Source organism: Cyprinodon tularosa, unplaced genomic scaffold, assembly GCF_016077235.1.
Source record: "Cyprinodon tularosa strain WSP-4 unplaced genomic scaffold, ASM1607723v1 ctg363, whole genome shotgun sequence".
Taxonomy (NCBI): domain Eukaryota; kingdom Metazoa; phylum Chordata; class Actinopteri; order Cyprinodontiformes; family Cyprinodontidae; genus Cyprinodon; species Cyprinodon tularosa.
The window spans coordinates 1716488-1735293 of NW_024039078.1; the positions used below are offsets into that span (position 1 = coordinate 1716488).

Consider the following 18806-nt stretch of genomic DNA (forward strand, 5'->3'; position numbering starts at 1 on the left):
AATGACTCTGACGTGATTCGAACACGCAGCCTTCTGATCTGGAGTCAGACGCGCTACCATTGCGCCACAGAGTCCTGACAAAGGTCAACCCCATATCACAAGAACATATTTTGCAGACAAAAGACATGACACACTAGATGGTTAAAATGAAATACCTGATCCATGTGTCGCAAGCCAAAGTGTATTCCTGATATTGATTTCCTCATTTACAAGACAGAAGAATCCAATTGCCTTCTCCAGTAGATCTGGTTGCCAATCAAAAAAAGTTAAAAACAATCTACTGGACTTTGTTTCCAAGTTCGAAGACATTTCGTTTCCCATCCAGGATGCTTTTACGATTCAAGATTTCATGAATAGCATAGAGTTCAAGGCTGTATACAATAGCCCAACAAGCCCTTGTTTGTTTTAGAAAATGTGGAAACTTAATCAGATGAACGTGTCCACCCCATGGAACAGGGGTCATTTGGCTTCTTTTGTGAACCTGCAAAGCCCCATACATGTCTATGTCTCTGAAAGGTGGGGGGGGGGGGGGGGGGGCGGGGGGTCATTAAAGGGAATAGTTGGACTGGCTAAATATGCAAGGTGTTTTTGCCATGTGGTAGTTTCACATGTCTCTGAAAGGGGTGTCATTACAGGGAATTGTGATTCTGCATGAATAGGCAAGGTCTTTTTGCCATATGTGTGAGTTGCAAATGGATGAAGCCTAAACCCAAATACTTTAAAAGCATTACTTCAAAGAAGCCATGAACAATGACTCTGACGTGATTCGAACACGCAGCCTTCTGATCTGGAGTCAGACGCGCTACCATTGCGCCACAGAGTCCTGACAAAGGACAACCCCATATCACAAGAACATTTTTCGCAGACAAAAGATATGACACACTAGATAGTTGAAATACACTCACCGGCCACTTTATTAGGTACCCCATGCTAGTAACGGGTTGGACCCCCTTTTGCCTTCAGAATTGCCTCGATTCTTCGTGGCATAGATTCAACAAGGTGCTGGAAGCATTCCTCAGGGAGTTTGGTCCATAATAACATGATGGCATCACACAGTTGCCGCAGATTTGTCGGCTGCACATCCATGATGCGAATCTCCCGTTCCACCACATCCCAAAGATGCTCTATTGGATTGAGATCTGGTGACTGTGGAGGCCATTTGAGTACAGTGACTCATTGTCATGTTCAAGAAAACAGTCTGAGATTATTCCAGCTTTATGACATGGCGCATTATCCTGCTGAAAGTAGCCATCAGAAGTTGGGTACATTGTGGTCATAAAGGGATGGACATGGTCAGCAACAATACTCAGGTAGGCTGTGGCATTGCAACGATGCTCAATTGGTACCAAGGGGCCCAAAGAGTGCCAAGAAAATATTCCCCACACCATGACACCACCACCACCAGCCTGAAGTGTTGATACAAGGCAGGATGGATCCATGCTTTCATGTTGTAGACGCCAAATTCTGACCCTACCATCCGAATGTCGCAGTAGAAATCGAGACTCATCAGACCAGGCAACGTTTTTCCAATCTTCTATTGTCCAATTTCGATGAGCTTGTGCAAATTGTAGCCTCAGTTTCCTGTTCTTAGCTGAAAGGAGTGGCACCCGGTGTGGTCTTCTGCTGCTGTAGCCCATCTGCCTCAAAGTTCGACGTACTGTGCATTCAGAGATGCTCTTCCGCCCACCTTGGTTGTAACGGGTGGTTATTTGAGTCACTGTTGCCCTTCTATCAGCTCGAACCAGTCTGGCCATTCTCCTCTGACCTCTAGCATCAACAAGGCATTTCCGCCCACAGAACTGCCGCTCACTGGATGTTTTTTCTTTTTCGGACCATTCTCCATAAACCCTAGAGATGGTTGTGCGTGAAAATCCCAGTAGATCAGCAGTTTCTGAAATACTCAGACCAGCCCTTCTGGCACCAACAATCATGCCACGTTCAAAGTCACTCAAATCACCTTTCTTCCCCATACTGATGCTCGGTTTGAACTGCAGGAGATTGTCTTGACCATGTCTACATGCCTAAATGCACTGAGTTGCCGCCATGTGAATGGCTGCTTAGAAATTAAGTGTTAACGAGCAGTTGGACATGTGTACCTAATAAAGTGGCCGGTGAGTGTAGAATACCGTGATCCATGTGTAGCAAGCCAAAGTGTAATCCTGATATTGATTTCCTCATTTACAAGACAGAAGAATCCAATTGCCTTCTTCAGTAGATCTGGTTGCCAATCAAAAAAAGTTAAAAACAATCTACTGGACTTTGTTTCCAAGTTCGAAGACATTTTGTTTCCCATCCAGGAAGCTTTTACAATTCAAGATGTCAATAATAGCAAAGAGTTCAAGGCTGTATACAACAGCCCAACAAGCCCTTGTTTTGTTTTAGAAAATGTGGAAACTGAATCAGATGAACGTGTCCACCCCATGGAACAGAGGTCATTTTGCTTCTTTTGTTAATCTGCAAAGCCCCATACATGTCTATGTCTCTGAAAGGGGGAGGGGGTCATTAAAGGGAATTGTTGGCCTGGCTCAATATGCAAGGTGTTTTTGCCATGTGGTAGTTTCACATGTCTCTGAAAGGGGTGTCATTAAAGAAAATAGCGATTCTGCATGAATAGGCAAGGTCTTTTTGCCATATGTGTGAGTTGCACATGGATGAAGCCACAGCCTTCAGGCCAAATAGTTTAAAATGATTCCTTCAAACAAGCCATGAACAATGACTCTGACGTGATTCGAACACGCAGCCTTCTGATCTGGAGTCAGACGCGCTACCATTGCGCCACAGAGTCCTGACAAAGGACAACCCCATATCACAAGAACATATTTTGCAGACAAAAGACATGACACACTAGATGGTTAAAATGAAATACCTGATCCATGTGCAGCAAGCCAAAGTGTATTCCTGATATTGATTTCCTCATTTACAAGACAGAAGAATCCAATTGCCTTCTCCAGTATATCTGGTTGCTAATCAAAAAAAGTTAAAAACAATCTACTGGACTTTGTTTCCAAGTTCGAAGACATTTCGTTTCCCATCCAGGAAGCTTTTACGATTAAAGATTTCATGAATAGCATAGAGTTCAAGGCTGTATACAATAGCCCAACAAGCCCTTGTTTTTTTTTAGAAAATGATTCCTTTAAACAAGCCATGTACAATGACTCTGGCGTTATTTGAACACGCGGCCTTCTGATCTGGAGTCAGACGCTCTTTTATGTTTTTTCTGCTGTTTTATTTTCAGAGCATGGTGCGCAGGTTGGTCATCACATGGACATTTGATATTTCAGACAATAGCTGCCGTGCTTTTGTGAGTAAAACTTTATTTTTCGGAAAAGCGTGATTTACTTAAGTTAAATGTGGAACATTATTTCAAAGTGGGGAACATCAGGACAGAGGGGAACCATGCGGCTCAGTCCTGAGCAAGTCGGGACGTCTGGTCACTATAGTGATACGGAATGAATTATGTTATTATTGTTTTAAGCAAAGATCGCATTTTGGAAACGGAAGCTTGAAAATAAAACTGAAATCCAGAATGAAGAAAAGATTTAGAAATAAGTAAAAATGTCTTAAATTAAGTGTATTTACCCTTGATTTGAATAGATAAATCAGATAGTTTGCCAATGGAATAAGGATTTTTACTCTTGAAATAAGATAATTCAATAATATGCACTTGAAATAAGACAATGCAATTGTGTTTTCTTAATTTAAATCTAAATTGTCTTGTTCCATTGGCAAAATATCTCTTTTATCTCCTCAATTCAAGAACAAATGCATTTAATTTAATTTTTCCACTTCTTGATTAACAGGAGAATTTGAGAAAAACTTTGCTGTTTTTTCAGATTACATTCAATTCAGTTTATTTATATAGTGCCAAATTCACAACACATGTCATCTCAAGGCACTTTACAGTTCAACCAGATCATACAGTCAAATTGATACAAAGTTTTCTATCTAAGGAAAACCAGTTGATTGAATTGACTCATTGACTCAAATACAATCCCTAACACTAAGCATGCTTGTAGCGGCAGTGGAGAGGAAAAACTCCCTTTTAACAGGAAGAAACCTCCAGCAGAACCAGGCTCAGTGTGAGCGGCCATCTGCCGAGGCCGACTGGGGTTCAAGGCGACAGAAGCAGAGATACAAAAAGCAGCTGTAAAAGGCGACCCCGTCCAGGAAACACACAGCCAGGCAGACGAGCTCCAAGGCAGCTCCCATGCCAGAGGACGAAGAGAGCACATCCACTCAGTCACGTTTATGTAAATTATCATTTTATATATTTTATAGGTTTTTTTTATGTCTTTTTATATTTTTCAGTTTTATCTTTGGAAATCTCTTCATGGGTTTCGAATTACAATTTTTTTCTAGTTAAGTTTTCCAGATCAAAATCTCTTCAAGCAGAATAAAGCACAACTGTTTCTGATGATTGCAGCTCAGCTAAAGTCTGTTAATCAGCTATTAATTGAAATCAGCTGTGCTTTAATATGCAGGACAACTGCGGCCAACTTTAGACATGCCTGGTCTAGAGGAAAGGTGAAGAGGATGTGATCTGGAAACGCAATCAGAAAAGATTTAGGAACAAGAAGAAAAAAAGTTTAATACTTTGAAAATATTTAACATGAGAAAACAGCAATGTTTCTCTGAAATTCTTTTTTTTTTCTTTGATTACATTTTAGTCAAAGTTTCATCTCTGGATTAGGTCTACAGAATTAATTCTTTGCTTGAAACAATAAAGCAGTGGTTCCCAACCCTGGTCCTCAGGGACCCTCGTCCTGCATGTCTCCTTATTTCATCACACCAGGAAAGAACTGATGATTAAGAGGTTTCTGCAGCTCTTGATTGCAGAGTAGGAGCGCTCTTTTGAATCGGGGTGCTGGAACTGGGAACCACTGCAATAATGGAAGAAAATTTACAGGGCCAGTGTGACGTCTCAATAGCAGGCAGTCTGCTGGCATGTAGCCACCTCAGCATACAATAGTTTAATGCTCCTACCTTCTGAACACAAGGACAGAAGCACCTGTTAGCTCTCTGATTAAGAGAACCAACAGGTAAAGGAGGACCCTGTCACCCCTTGCTGATTTAGCCAGCATTGGGCGGAACTTTCTATGTATATTTTAATGTTGGGCGTATACATAGAGTATTCATACACAGTAAATTCCACAGGGTTCAATATGCAGTGTCAAAGTTCATTGAGTCTTTTAGAGTTATTATAACAACAACTGGAGTAAAATATACCCTACGCAGAGTTCTAATTTAACACTAATTCCAAGTGTGACCAAATGCACTCTTAAAGCTACAGTGTGTAATTTTCAGCGACATCTAACATCCAGACTGCAGACCGCAGCAACATGAACATCTCCCCCCCACCGCTTCCCCCCCCCCCAACAGTACGGCGAGCGTTACGGGACAAAATGTCTTCCACGACGTCCGCATCACCTACCTTCTCAAGTGATGAGATTTATTTAGATAGATAATTTTACAGATAGTATTTCATTAGTCTGTGTAGGGTATAGATTTCAGTACCGTCTCTGTTCATCTCTCTCAACTTGCCGTAGTTACTTTCGAGCGTAATGGGCGATCTCGTAATCGCTAGTTTGTTGGCTCTGCTCTGCCGTAGCGCAAAGATGTCTGCCTCCGTGGCTGCAAGACCCGCTCCTATGTAATTATAAATAACGAATTCTAAGGCAACGCAAATATTAAGGTTAAGAGGCTGAGCTCGTAGATGATGATAAATAACATAGTTATGTATAATATATTACATTTCTGACTATATCCCTGTAATTATTACACACTGTAGCTTTAAAGTGTTCCTTTAACACTTCAAAATTTACTGTGTATCGAGTCCAGAACTTATGTCCACCTACAGGCTAGCTTATGCATAACACACGGCACCGTAATGCCCATGAAATGTCACAAGCCAGTGTCCTGAGGGGGGCAGCAAAGTGCCCAGAGGAACACGGCTTGCATAAAAAGATTTCTTTGATCGCGGTATTAAACTTGCTGCTGTTTACTGCTCGCACAAAAAATGAATAAATAAATAAAAAAGAAAGAAAGAAGGTACGCACTCATAGCAGATTCTGCATCATGTCTGCTAGGAAGTGTGTTGTTCTTGGGCGTGAACGCAGGGAGGATCCATCACACTCAGCTTCTGGTTCACCCTATGATGAGGATGAAGTCTGGAGGAGAACTGATTGTTCTGCCAATACGCCATTATACACTAGCTGGAAGTTAGAAACACGTTCAGCGGCCATCTGGAACACGTCAGATATGTTGATATATGTCGGACCTTGATAAGTTACGCCTAAGTTATGCACAAGTTACTCATAGGTTTTGGATAAGCTTGACGCCATGACATATAAATAACGTACACTTAAGTTATGTCAATGATCAGACAACTAACCTGTAACTTATGGCCCACATATGGCATACGCTGGCATACTTAGGGAAATAAGAGCATGCTGTATGTCGATGTATGTCAGCATGTTTCAGCGTACTTCACCGTGCTCATAACTTATCCAACGTATGCCAGCGTTTTCTCCAGATTTTCCGTACATCAGGCACACGCTGGTCTAAATCTTTAAGGTGTGACAGGGGCTTTAGTAACTTACAGGACCAGCTGCAGCATCTCTGATCTTCACCAGAATCCATTCACCTCTAGAAACCTTTTACTACCGCAGCAGTTTGTTGTTTGAATTCAAGTCAAGCTGAATGAGCCTTGCCACTCTTGCTGACATCCATCACCAACATGGCAAGCTGCACCTTCAGGGTTGTAAGAGCTTTATCACAGCCTTCACTGTAAATTCCTGACATTACAGAGCGAGGATGGCGGCTACCACTGCCAGGTAGGGCATGGCTCGTCCCATTTCTCTTCATTTTGGTTTAAAAAGGCTGGAGAGGGAGGAGGTAACAAGGTTATATCACAGTCATTTGCTTATGTTGGTGCTTTCAAGGTGAGCCTGGTGTAAGAGTGACTGAACGGTTCAAAGACGAATGCAGCGAGTTTGTTCTTAACCTTTCAGCAGATCATAAATCTCACAGAGTAACTGAGACCCCAATGCATCAAAATCAGTTCAATGTTTTCCACTCAATCGACTTCATGAATTCCCTCTTTTTACCTTTGGGAAGGATTTAGTTTATTGGGATTTCTGCCTTTCATGCTGTGTGATGTTTCGCCCATGTGACTTCTGTATCCAGTTTGATCTATTACTCAGACTTTGGTTTTCATCCATTATCCTGCATAGATACTCTGTCTAAACTTAATGTATTAAAATGTAAGAAAATAGTTGTATTTTTTTTCCTATTTTTTCTTGAAATAAAGGAAAGAAAACAAAAGCGGAAAAAATAGTAAATTTTTTAATGCTCTCCATGTAAATTCATCTTGGCCATAATTATGATCAATATCAATTACTAACAGTAATATTGAATTGAACTTTTTATATGATTTTTTAGAAAGGCTTGTTGCTGCCGCAGACAGAACTAAAAAGTTATTCATCAAGAGGCTTAAAGCACCTCTGGTTAACTTTCTGTTAATAGGGGCCCTAGACCTATAACTTCTAGATTTAAGGCACCAGAAACACTTTTGCCACTGAGCTACTTTCGCGCTATCTTTTAAAATCCCTCTAATCACCTTCTGAAAGCAACTGGCAGCACTTCCAGTGTGTTGGGATCCTCAGGCTTGCCCACCAGAGGGCGCCGAGGATCCTCTTCTGCTCTTTGTTGTTTTTTTCTGTTTAGGACTGGAGTTTCTGTTGGGATCTGGAAATTACCTTCTGTCTCCAGCAGAGTGCGCCGTGGGTCTCCTAGGGCTAGAGTCTTCCAGCACACCTGAGACGCATCTACTCATTAGGAGACCTTCCCTTTATAAACACCTGCCAGACCTTGCTTCCACGCTGCAGTGTTAATCTTAGTTTGGTTAGCAACCTGAGCCTCTGTATCTGAAAGAATCTTAGTTTTCTCTGGTGAGAGATCTGATTATAACTCTCCTTTGTTTGTGCCTCACAGGAAACCTGTCTCAAGCCTGAAGCTCTGGGTGAGCTGACTGCGTTTATGATTTATTCTTTTTCAGGTTATTTTTAGTTAAAGTTAATATGCTCTCATTTCTGCTATCACACATATTTGCTTTTCTCTATTCTAAATGTAGTTGATAAAATGTTTTTCGTTCTTCTTTTTAAATAATTAGATTAAAGGGTTCTGATTGGGACTAAATCCCAAACTGAGTTTAGCAGCACAGCAGATTAAATTTCAGCAATGGTTTTACCAAAAACTGGACTTTTTAAAAGTGCAAATAAAGAAGGAATCAGGAGGATTTGGGTCCTTTTAATGAAAGTCAGTCAGCAGTTCTCTCATATAGCAATATGTCACTTTAAAATAAAAAAAGAAACATTCTATTTTTCACATTGAAACCAAAAAACTTAAAGGACGACTCACCCTTAAATCAACTTTTTTTTTGTTCTAATAAACTATAATTATACTATTTTATAGAACTGTCTACATATCCAAGACATTATTTTGACAATTTACTGTTCATCTGTTCCTAGAGTTGCCTCTGTGGCGCCCTCCTCAGGTCTAAAAGGGGTTACTGCATCTGGTTTAATAGCTTTTTTTCTATTGGATGTAAGAACTGATGTCAGCAGATCTACCCTGGGCAGCGGTGGCTCACTAAATTAAATGAACCCATATTATTATATTACACTAGACAGAAGATGCAGGTTCGTTCTTAACCAGTTTTAAAGCTTTTAATATATTTTATGAAGGAAAATGTTAATTTTAATTTACCATGAAAACAAATGCATTTAATTTAGTGAGCCAGAAGAGACAGAATAACGGTTTGGTTAAGGAAAGAACCTTCCTCTGTTTCATTGGAACCTTCCATTTTTTTCTGTCTCTGGTTAGAAAACACTGGAGAAAAATCTTACCGCTCTGTCTCAAAACTATTGTTATGACTGGTGGAAGTTCTATAGAGAAATGAGGGAAGGGACTCATGTTTGAGTTTGTTGTATGTTTTTTTATTTAAACCAATTGAATAATCGGACGCCCTAAATAAAATCCATCACCACAAATTTTCTTTAGGTAGTCTATAAGAAAATAAATGCAGTTAATTAAATTCCAGTATAAAAACAAGTTTTCTGTAAAGTTTTCAGTCTCCAGCATGATTTCCAATTAAACTAAAAACTCAAGATTTGAATAATTACAACTGAATTTCTTTATTTCTATTAAACATGGCGCGTTTATATCTAAAAGACTTCAAAACAGACCTGACTGATCAATTCAAGCCGACTACAGCGTAGAATTTATGTAAACATGATGTTTGATGTTCTTCTCATGGTTATTAATGTTAAGCTGATGGCATTAGAGGAGGCAGCTGCTTTCTATTCAACATGCAGGAGACATGTCTCCTGGGGTTTCCCCCATGCTGGTGCAAAAGGGACACTAAATTATAAATCACCAACAAATATACACATGTTTTTTTTTGCACTGTTGTAACAGGGCACGGGTTGCTAACTAGTGTGTAAACAAGCACTAATGCTATGAAGTAAATAAACAAGAAAAAATACACAGGAAGGCAAATGTTGAAACTACAACTACTAAGAGTCACAGCGTAGAAATAAATGGTTGTTGGGGAATATGACTGCGTCCACTCACTAACACACAGTGTCACTCTGCACTAGAGTGTGCTAATGAATGCAGCACCACCTGTTCAGTGAACGATCTAATTGCTCTCAGCAGAACCTCATTTCCTCACTATTGCTGTGTTTAGCAGCACCATTTAGCAGGGAGGAGAGGGCTGCTGCAGAGTCACCATCTCGCTCACACCTTCAACAGTCTAACAGTTAAAGATAAAACTGTTCATGTTTTTTAAATACCAGAAGTATTTATGTTGGAAAGTATTAATAAGATCATTAATAAGTTCACAGAATGATAGGAGAGGTCGTGCTTTTCATCATAGGTTAACTTAAAGTCGTAGGGAAATAATTTTTAAATGTCAAATCATTCTGGCTTAAACATTTATAGAAATGTATTCTTTATCAGACGATATTGTCCCAAAATTCCTCTTCCACAACACCTTCATCTCAGCTTTCCTCTAAATAAAAAATGTATGACAGAGAAAACTCATCCACGACCTGCGACACTAAACTCTCCTCCTCTTGCATGTTTCCTCTGTCCATAGCGTTCCTTGACAGTGTCGTTTCTAAGTCACCAATTTAGTGCTACTTGGTCCCAATGGAATTTCCCATTGGGAACCTACTAGCACTAAGTTGCTAACTGGTTCAGGGGTTGACCTTAAGGATTTTGGCCTTCGTGCAAGTGACTTTCACATTTCATTAGCCCAGAAATAATTTTTACTTGCCCAGTATAGTGTTTGATAAATATAGTTCCTAATATTCATTGTTGTATATATATCAATGAAACATGTTCGTTTTTTATTTGTTTTTTTGTAATTCATTATTATTTAAGTTTCCAGGTTCCTGGTGTGTATATGCATGTGTCAGATAATGAACTCAAGCCTACATTACCGTGTTAACATGCTTTTCAATCCTTCCTGCACATTCTTTTCAAACTAAACTTTGCTTTAAACTGTTGTGTGCTTGGAAAAATATAAATTGTATTTTTAAAAATCTAAAAAAAACTTGACAGGTTAAAAACTTACACTACTACTACTCACCAATTTAACATGTTTAGCTCTATAACATTTAAATGCACCTCTCCAATGTCTAAGAGAAAAAATTTAATGAACATTTTTTAATGTATTACCACTGTACAGAAGACTGCCATATGATAGAAATATTTACAGTGTGCGCAGTGAGGATTTTAAAGTGGATTGCTGCTTTATGGAGCCAGTGGAAATGTTTCATTAGGGGTGTTACACAGTTCTTTGAATGTAACTTGCACAAACACACCCGCATATGACACCAACTAAAAGATTAATACATCTGATATTATAAACCTACTAGATTACGTGACCCAATGAGGAGAACAAATGCCCAACTTACAGTAGCAGCCTCCTTATGCTGCTATAGGTTTAGACTTCTGGAGGACATGGGAACATCTTTTTCATTATTCTGCTGCATTCTATCTCTATTCTCCCACTCTGCAGAATCTGTTAGTTCAATCTCTAACGTTCTGCTCTCTCTGCTTTTTCTCATAGTAGCTTCATCTGGTCTGTTCCTGTTTGGCTGTGACTCCATCTTCGAGAGAAATATCAGCTGTGCTGCTGCCATCAACACCTTTGTTTATAGATGGTGGAGATCAGCCTGTTTTTCAGTGTAGTCCTGTTTCTCTGACTGACTGGCTGGATGTGTTCTCTACATCCTCTGACATGGGAGCTGGCTCGGAGCTCATCTGCCTGGCTGTGTGACATTTGGGAAAATCCATTATTTTAAGCAAACCATCTGAAATATACAGGGGGTCAACTGTTGATGGCAAATATGATGTTGATCCAATCTTATACATTTTGGACCTTAGTCACACTCTTCACCTGCTAAGAACATTTTTTTTGGTTCACAAAAAGCAGATTTATGTAGATTTCCTCACGAGCCATACTGTTTGTTCAGCTGATTTCAGTCTTTTTTTGTTTTTATTTCTTCTTAAAGTCAAACAAACATGATGACAGAGCATGAAAACAGACAAGCCAACAATGTGCACCATATGTGCATGTTTTGACATTAAATGTCTCAGTGGAACACCAGTCGTTGTGGAAATGCCAAACTATGTTAAGGTGAAATGCTTGGAACATTCTGGACTCTGGCTGCAGAAATAAAAACACCCAACTATGCATTCCCTGTCATCCTCCTTTTTAAAAAATGGTTGGATATAAACCGGAACTCTTATTTTGAACCCTCTGCATTTAAAAAAGTTGATGAAGTTGAAGTTTCTTTCACCCTCTAAGCTTTATGGTTAGAGGGTGAGGGTGGTAAAGCATTGATGATAAAGCTCCTGCACATTTGAAACCAAGGCCGCTATTGGTGCATCACAGTGTCCTGTGTTCAGTGAAATGTTTTCGCTGAGTATCACTGAAGCAGCCTTATTAAAATATCTCTAAGCCATATTTATAATTATCCCATCAATCAGAGCCATACTGGGATCACAGTGATCAAATATGGGCTGCTGAGACAGAATGCAGCTCTTTCTGCCCCTGTTTTCCATCTGTCCTACCATATTTCCCTCCCAATGTCAGTAACTTACCATTAAAGCATAAGCTGTATTTTCCTGAAAAGGTTAAGATGTAATTACATTTATTCTATATCTTTAAACAAGGACTTTTTCTGAATGTTCTTCTTTATTTCTACCAAAATCCTCCTAGCCATACTATGAATGTTAAGCATTTAAATTCTGGTGGAATGGAATTTTACAATAAATATCAACGAGTTGGATTTGAAGCAACAGAAATGGTGTATCTTTAATATAACAATAAAATTGCTGCACGATTTCATGTTCTGCATATTCAATCCAGTATCACTAAATTGCTCAGACCTACATCATGCAGCTGAGATGATGGAGGTCCCCCTCCAAGTCTGAGGCTCTTGGTTCTTGAATAGATTACGTTCCCCAGGCATGCAATCTAATGCTAACACCAGCCCATCCATTGCTAACAGCAGCCTACCCAAAGCTAAAACCAGCCTAACGAGAGCTAACACCAGCCTTTCCAAAGCTAACACTTGCCAATCAAATGCTAACACTCGCCAATCCAAAGCTAACACCAGCCTAACAAGAGCTAACACCAGCCTATCCAAAACTGACAGCAGCCTATCCAAAGCTAACAGCAGCCTATCCAAAGCTAAAACTGCCCAATCAAATGCTAACACTCGCCAATCCAAAGCTAACACCAGCCTATCCAAAGCTAACACCAGCCTATCCAAAACTGACAGCAGCCTATCCAAAGCTAACAGCAGCCTATCCAAAGCTAATAGCTGCCAATCCAAAGCTAACACCAGCCTATCCAAAGGTAACACCAGTCTATCCAAAGCTAACAGTGGCCAATCCAAAGCTAACACTCACCAATCAAATGCTAACACTCGCCAATCCAAAGCTAACACCAGCCAATCCAAAGCTAACACTAGCAATCCAAAGCTAACACTAGCCAATCCAAAACTAAGACCAGCCAATCCAAAGCTAACACTAGCCAATCCAAAGCTAACACCAGCCAATCCAAAGCTAGGGGAGAGCGAGGTAAAGTGAGACACTGGGTAATATGAGACAACCCCTGTATCTAGGCAACAGAACACATTTGTGCCCATGTGACCATTTTGTTTCCAAGCTCCTCCCATTTCCCCTTTGCCATAAAGGAGAGAAGCTCATTTTGCTGAGGTAAGCATGTTTTTTCCAACAAAATGTTTTTTTTTGCATGTAAAAGTAAATTTTCTTGCTGTCAACTTAATCAACCGTTGTGCCAAAGCAAACTGATTCAAGTAGAAAAACTTATATTGTACCTGTTGATGAACTACCAACATATTAAACCATGTGATGATGCTAGCTGAAGGTTAGCCTGAATTGCAAAGAAAGGTCGTTTTTTCAAAAATGGTGGAGGTGGGGTAAATTGAGACAAATGCTGTGGGGTAAAGTGATACAGTGTCTTAGTTTACCCCCACCATGAGGCACAGGTTAAAGGGACACTATGCAATATTTTTCAGTTAATTAATGTGTTCCATAACGTTATGGATGACTAAATGAGTCATTTCAGGTTGAACAAAGGTATTCTCGGCCGCCCTGGTGGTCTGTGGGGGAAATACTGCACTTGCAACTGCAAGAGCACAGACCCGCACTCACAGGCTCAGAAGTCTCGTGAGAGTCAGTCTTGCTTTACGGCGAGAACTGCTACACGCCCCCAGTTAAAAGCATTCTCGTTGCTAGCACAGTGGCGATCTTTGTGCAGTTATGCTACGTTCACGCAGCAAAAGCAGCAAAATCGCGTCTGCTGCTTCATTTTTGCTGCTTGTACCAGTTAGTTCTGACGCGTGGCTGAAGCAGCTTTGCTGCTCTGGCTGCGCGGTGCAAAAGTGTGTCTGAGGCGCGTTGGGCGGAGCTTCACTATCCTTTCTCTGCCTTGCAGCTATATTTGCTGTGATCAGTGGGAATAAAGTAGTTTTAATATGTGTTTAAGTGAGAAAATACACCTGAAAACGTAATCAGTGCAGTCAGTTCATTCAGATTATTATCCTGCCTTCAATATTTTTTCTGTCGGAGCCGCTCAGACCCCCACATACCAGCGGTGCGCCGGCAGTATGGATCCCTTCATCAGCAGCGGTTCACCGCGGCAGCTGGTAGGTGTTTTTCATCTAAATAATCCAAACTGCATATTCTGCCGGCAGATTTCTGCATTTTCAGTTAATTTAGGCGTCAATAAACTGTTTAAGAGGAGTGATCATCAGCGCTGTGTCTCTCTCCCTGCGTTAAACGCACCCGATGCGCTGCTTCAGCTGCTCAGACGTGCTGCGCCTGGTGCGCGGGACCTTTTGCAACGCCTTGACGCGCGTCAACCATTGACTTTGCATGTAAACTCGCTGCTTCTGTCGCGCCAGCTACGTCCAGTGTGAACGCAGCGTTAGTCATTCGCTGCTAAGCTCAAAACAACCGCGCCTGGCTTGACGGAGAAACCAGGAGAACAGCTGTGCATATTTACGACAGTGCACTTTTACTTTCGCCCTCTGGAGGGAGCCTCACTGGAAAATCAACACCGGTTGCATAGTGTACCTTTAAGTTTAGTTGTAAACATATTTTAATGTAATATTACATTGCATATCGTCACCTTCTTAAAATAATCGCATAAGTCATTTTTCCAGGTTTTCCAGGAAACACAAAATATTCCCCCAGAAATTTAAATGATCACATAAAATAATAATTTAAGTCTGTAAGTATGTATCAAAGGATGATGTTTGACATAATAAGAACACTTTTTTTATTTCATAATGACTAAGATTAAATAAATGACTTAGGCATTTTTTGGACCACACCTTTGATGACATAGGCAAAACTAACGCTTTCCTTTGTACAGGCCTAAATGATGTGTGACGTAGTGTGTTACTGTTTATTACTGTTAACTGTTACTGTTTACTGTCTACTAAAATAGGCATTCCAAAACTAAAATGATATCTAATGATGGCAAAGGTCATAAGAAAAATGAATGAGGCTTGACAACAACATGCAAGGAACAAAACTTTAATTAGGAATTTGTTAGCAGAAACAAAGTCAGTTGGGGTTGGTGTTTGGAGAAACAAAGTCAAGAAACAACATTTTCCCTTTCTTCTTCCTCCTCTTCTCTCCCCTCCACTCTCCTCCTCTCCTGTCCTCTCATCTCCCCGCCTCTCATCTCCTACATCCTCCTCTTTTCTCTTCTCCTCCTCTTCATTTTCCTCTCCTCTCCACTTCATCCCCCTCTCCACTCTCCTCCTCTCATCTCCTCTCCTCTTCTGTCCTCATCTCCTCGCCTCTCCTCTCCTCACCTTTCCTCTCTTCTCTCCTCTCCTCTCCTACATCCTCCTCTTTTCTCTCCTCCTCCTCTTCATTTTCCTCTCCTCTTCATCCCCCTCTCCTCTCTCTTCTTTCCTCATCCTTTCCTCTTTTTCACCCTCCTGTCCTCTCCACTTCCTTTTCTTCACTCTTATCCATGAGGTAAGACGGGGAGAAGACATCAGTGACCATCTTTCTTTCTATTGTGCTGTGCATGCTGTCACACTCCATCTGCGTGTGCCCTGCGACCAGGTACTTCTGTGTTATTTCTACCTGATACTTCCTTGCCAGCTCCGACAATGCATTTGCCACACATGCATTCCGGTTCTGATATCCACAACCGTCACTCCACAGAACTATTTCCTTGAGTCCCGGGTGGTCTTGGATCACATTCTCAAGTGGTATTGCAGGCAAGCAAATACCTCACTGCTCAGGTCACCCTGTGATTCATCCCAAATGTAGCAGTAGCCTTCCTTTGTTCTCAAGTCAAAGAGGGTGAAGTTATGCACCTGGAGTTTTGTTTTGTAGTACATGCTGCTGGCTTGGGTTTTTGGACAGAGCAACACAGCTTGTAAGTCCATTGTCCACACAGATTTCTCTGCATTTGCAGACTCTTTGTCAAGTAATTTCTCCTGCCTTGCTTCCTCTTTCTTAAGGATATGTGAATCATAGTCATTCTTGCTGATATTTCCATGCTTGAATGACACACACACATCACACTGATCTTTTCGCGGAATAAAAACAGAGTAGTTCTGTTCATGGGACACAGATGAGAAATGCTGTATTCCTGCTGCCCGCACCCCTGAAGCTGCAGCTGCCTCTTGATATAACCGGTGGAGTTGGGCAATGGTTGTCCCTGGGTGTAGGAACCTCTTGTTCTTGTAGCTGTCTGAGCTTCTACAGTAGTGGGAATCAACTTTTGGGAGGTCCTTCAGCCAGCCGTTAAGGAAATCTTTCTCCTCATTTCCAAGCTTTGCATGTTTTCCAGTTTTAGGTCCAGATTTTATTGGTCGAGTTTCTTCATCATTGTTGATATGGGGGTTGGTAATCCAATCTGAGATCATTCGGAAAGGGAGACCAACCGTAGATGCAAAAAGTGCCTTGCACACTTTCACACTTCTGCCATCTTCCATCTTCAGTTGGTATGACAGAGTTGCATTGCGGCGGGATTCCCCAACCGCCCTCCTCTGTTTGATGGTCACCTTTGAAACCAGCATTGTGATGTATATTTTGCCTTCTTCCCAGGTCTTCATCGCCCATACTTTCCTAAATATCCATTGCCGCTGCTCCTCTGTAATGTCTTGGCACTGTCGAGTTGAAGCTCGCTGGCAGAACTTAGAAGAACACGGGGGACCCATAGCCTTTGCACTGACTTCTTTGCCACTTATGCCCATGTATGACGCGCCTCTGAGGCGTTTTTGTTTCGCCTGGTTCTGCTTCCATGTTTCTGGATTGGACTTCTTGTATCTCTTCCTTTTCTTTGAACAGTCAGCACCTTCATTTTCATTGTCAGAGGACACCTCACTGTTTGGTTTGTCCGAATCTTCAGCATGAATAGGGCTGGGTGAGTCTAAATCTTCATCAGTGGATGCATCACTGTTGCTTGGGTGATAGTCTGAATCTTCAGCATGCACAGAGCTGGGTGAGCCTAACACATCTTCATCAAGAACAAAGTTTTGCTCTGCCGCACACAGTTCTATGGCTCCAATGCTGAGATCGTTTTCAGCAGCAGAGAGTAGATTAGCATTGGAGTTGTCAAATGCATCATCTACAAAAAAAAGGAAAATACCTAACTATTACGGCCCATACAGTTATGACAATAAAGAATTTACTTTTGGTATATTTTATGATGGGTGTTAAGACTATGTAACACACTGATGTTTAAATTCATCAGAGATGTATGAAGTAGACGCACACAATTCCAATACTCCATAGCAGCACTTCTACTGATACTTTATACATACTTCAAACATACTTTATACTTGATACAACTATGTTTCATGTCCCTAAAAATCCATATCAAAACACTTTCAAATGAAAACCAAGTCTTTACATTTCTGGAAGAGTTTCTATTTTTAGCATAATGTATGGTATTTTAGCTAGCATTGTCAGCTACTGCATTTTTCTGACACAGTTGAAGATCAACTACAGTATAATAACACAGCTATTCTACACTATCTGTGGAATATTAATTGGCTGTACTTTATCATTAAGACCTTAATTTCTTATCATAGTTATTAAAAAAAACATACTTACCATTTTTAGATGAACTCTGAATCAGTGCAAAAAGTTCACTGACTGAATCATCCATCATGAAGCTCTGTGTGAAAATTGCCTAAGTCACACTGTATTTTAACTTGAGCAAAATAAATCAGCCTAAGTCACATCTCTTGACATAGGCAAAAATCATAAATGGGTTTTACCACATGATTAATTCAACTGAGGGTTCTGGCCATTTCACCATAGGTGGCCAGCAGGGGGAGGACATGAGTTATGCAAAAAAGTCAATTATTCGATTATTTTAAGAAGGTGACGATATGTAATGTAATATTACTATTAATTACATATTAATTAATATGTAATGTTACATTTTTATTTTAAATGTCATAAACATTGTAGAAAAGCCATCATGCCAAGGAATTACACCAGGAAGACAACCTGGGGCAAAACACCCCTCGAGGAGATGGAGAGTGCAGCCGCTTAGGTCAAGGAAGGAAAGAAGTCTCTAAGAGCCGCTGCAAGGGACAGAAATATTGACAAGTCAAGCCTTTTAAGATTCATAAAGAATGCTGGGAATGCCATACCTCCCATGTTTGTCTTCCCCAGAGTCAAGTTTAAGGATTGCTTCATGACAGGAGCACCTCCAGGAGCATAAGGTACCGCCACCAGAACGGATGGATGAATGAAGACATCTGGCCTGAGTTCCTTGATCACCTGATACAGCACACTACCTGCACTCCTGATCGTCCCATGCTGCTAATCCTGAGTAATCTAAAAGCTCACTTAAGGCAATAGAAATGTCCAAGAGCAACGGAATTGTTCTGCTCACCCTCCCACCCCACACATCCCATCGCATGCAGCCTCTCGACGTGACCGTGTATGGCCCGTGTTCTGCCCTGAATATGTTTAATATGTTTAAAAGACACTTAAAAACAACTTCGAAATGTTAATATACTGTTCTTTATTTTTCTATGTATTGTCGGGTGCTTTTATTTTGAAAATCTGCCGAACCGGAAGTAGGAAGTAAAAACGTTAGCAGGAGAAAAAACGTGTATACATCGTCTCAGGACCACAAAAATGCAGCTAATCTCTCAGAAAGCAATGGTTGTAAGTGTTACTCCTTGTTTATAGATTCGATAAGAAGTGTTGAT

At 40.7% G+C, this 18806-nt stretch overlaps 1 protein-coding gene and 3 non-coding genes across 4 annotated transcripts; all 4 read right to left on the reverse strand.

Moving 5' to 3' along the window:
- Window positions 1-2: 2 nt before the first annotated feature.
- Window positions 3-74, reverse strand: trnaw-cca. Its single transcript has one exon. It is a non-coding gene; the product is annotated as a tRNA-Trp (tRNA).
- Window positions 75-751: 677 nt separating this feature from the next.
- Window positions 752-823, reverse strand: trnaw-cca. The gene has a single exon. It is a non-coding gene; the product is annotated as a tRNA-Trp (tRNA).
- Window positions 824-2713: 1890 nt separating this feature from the next.
- Window positions 2714-2785, reverse strand: trnaw-cca. Its single transcript has one exon. It is a non-coding gene; the product is annotated as a tRNA-Trp (tRNA).
- Window positions 2786-15609: 12824 nt separating this feature from the next.
- On the reverse strand, window positions 15610-17938 carry LOC119790394. The gene is made up of 2 exons (XM_038295937.1): window positions 17692-17938; window positions 15610-17203 (listed from the first exon to the last, which is right to left on the reverse strand). Exons 1-2 carry the CDS (start codon window positions 17747-17749, stop codon window positions 15822-15824), a joined length of 1440 nt encoding a protein of 479 aa, XP_038151865.1. The 5' UTR covers window positions 17750-17938; the 3' UTR covers window positions 15610-15821.
- Window positions 17939-18806: the final 868 nt, after the last annotated feature.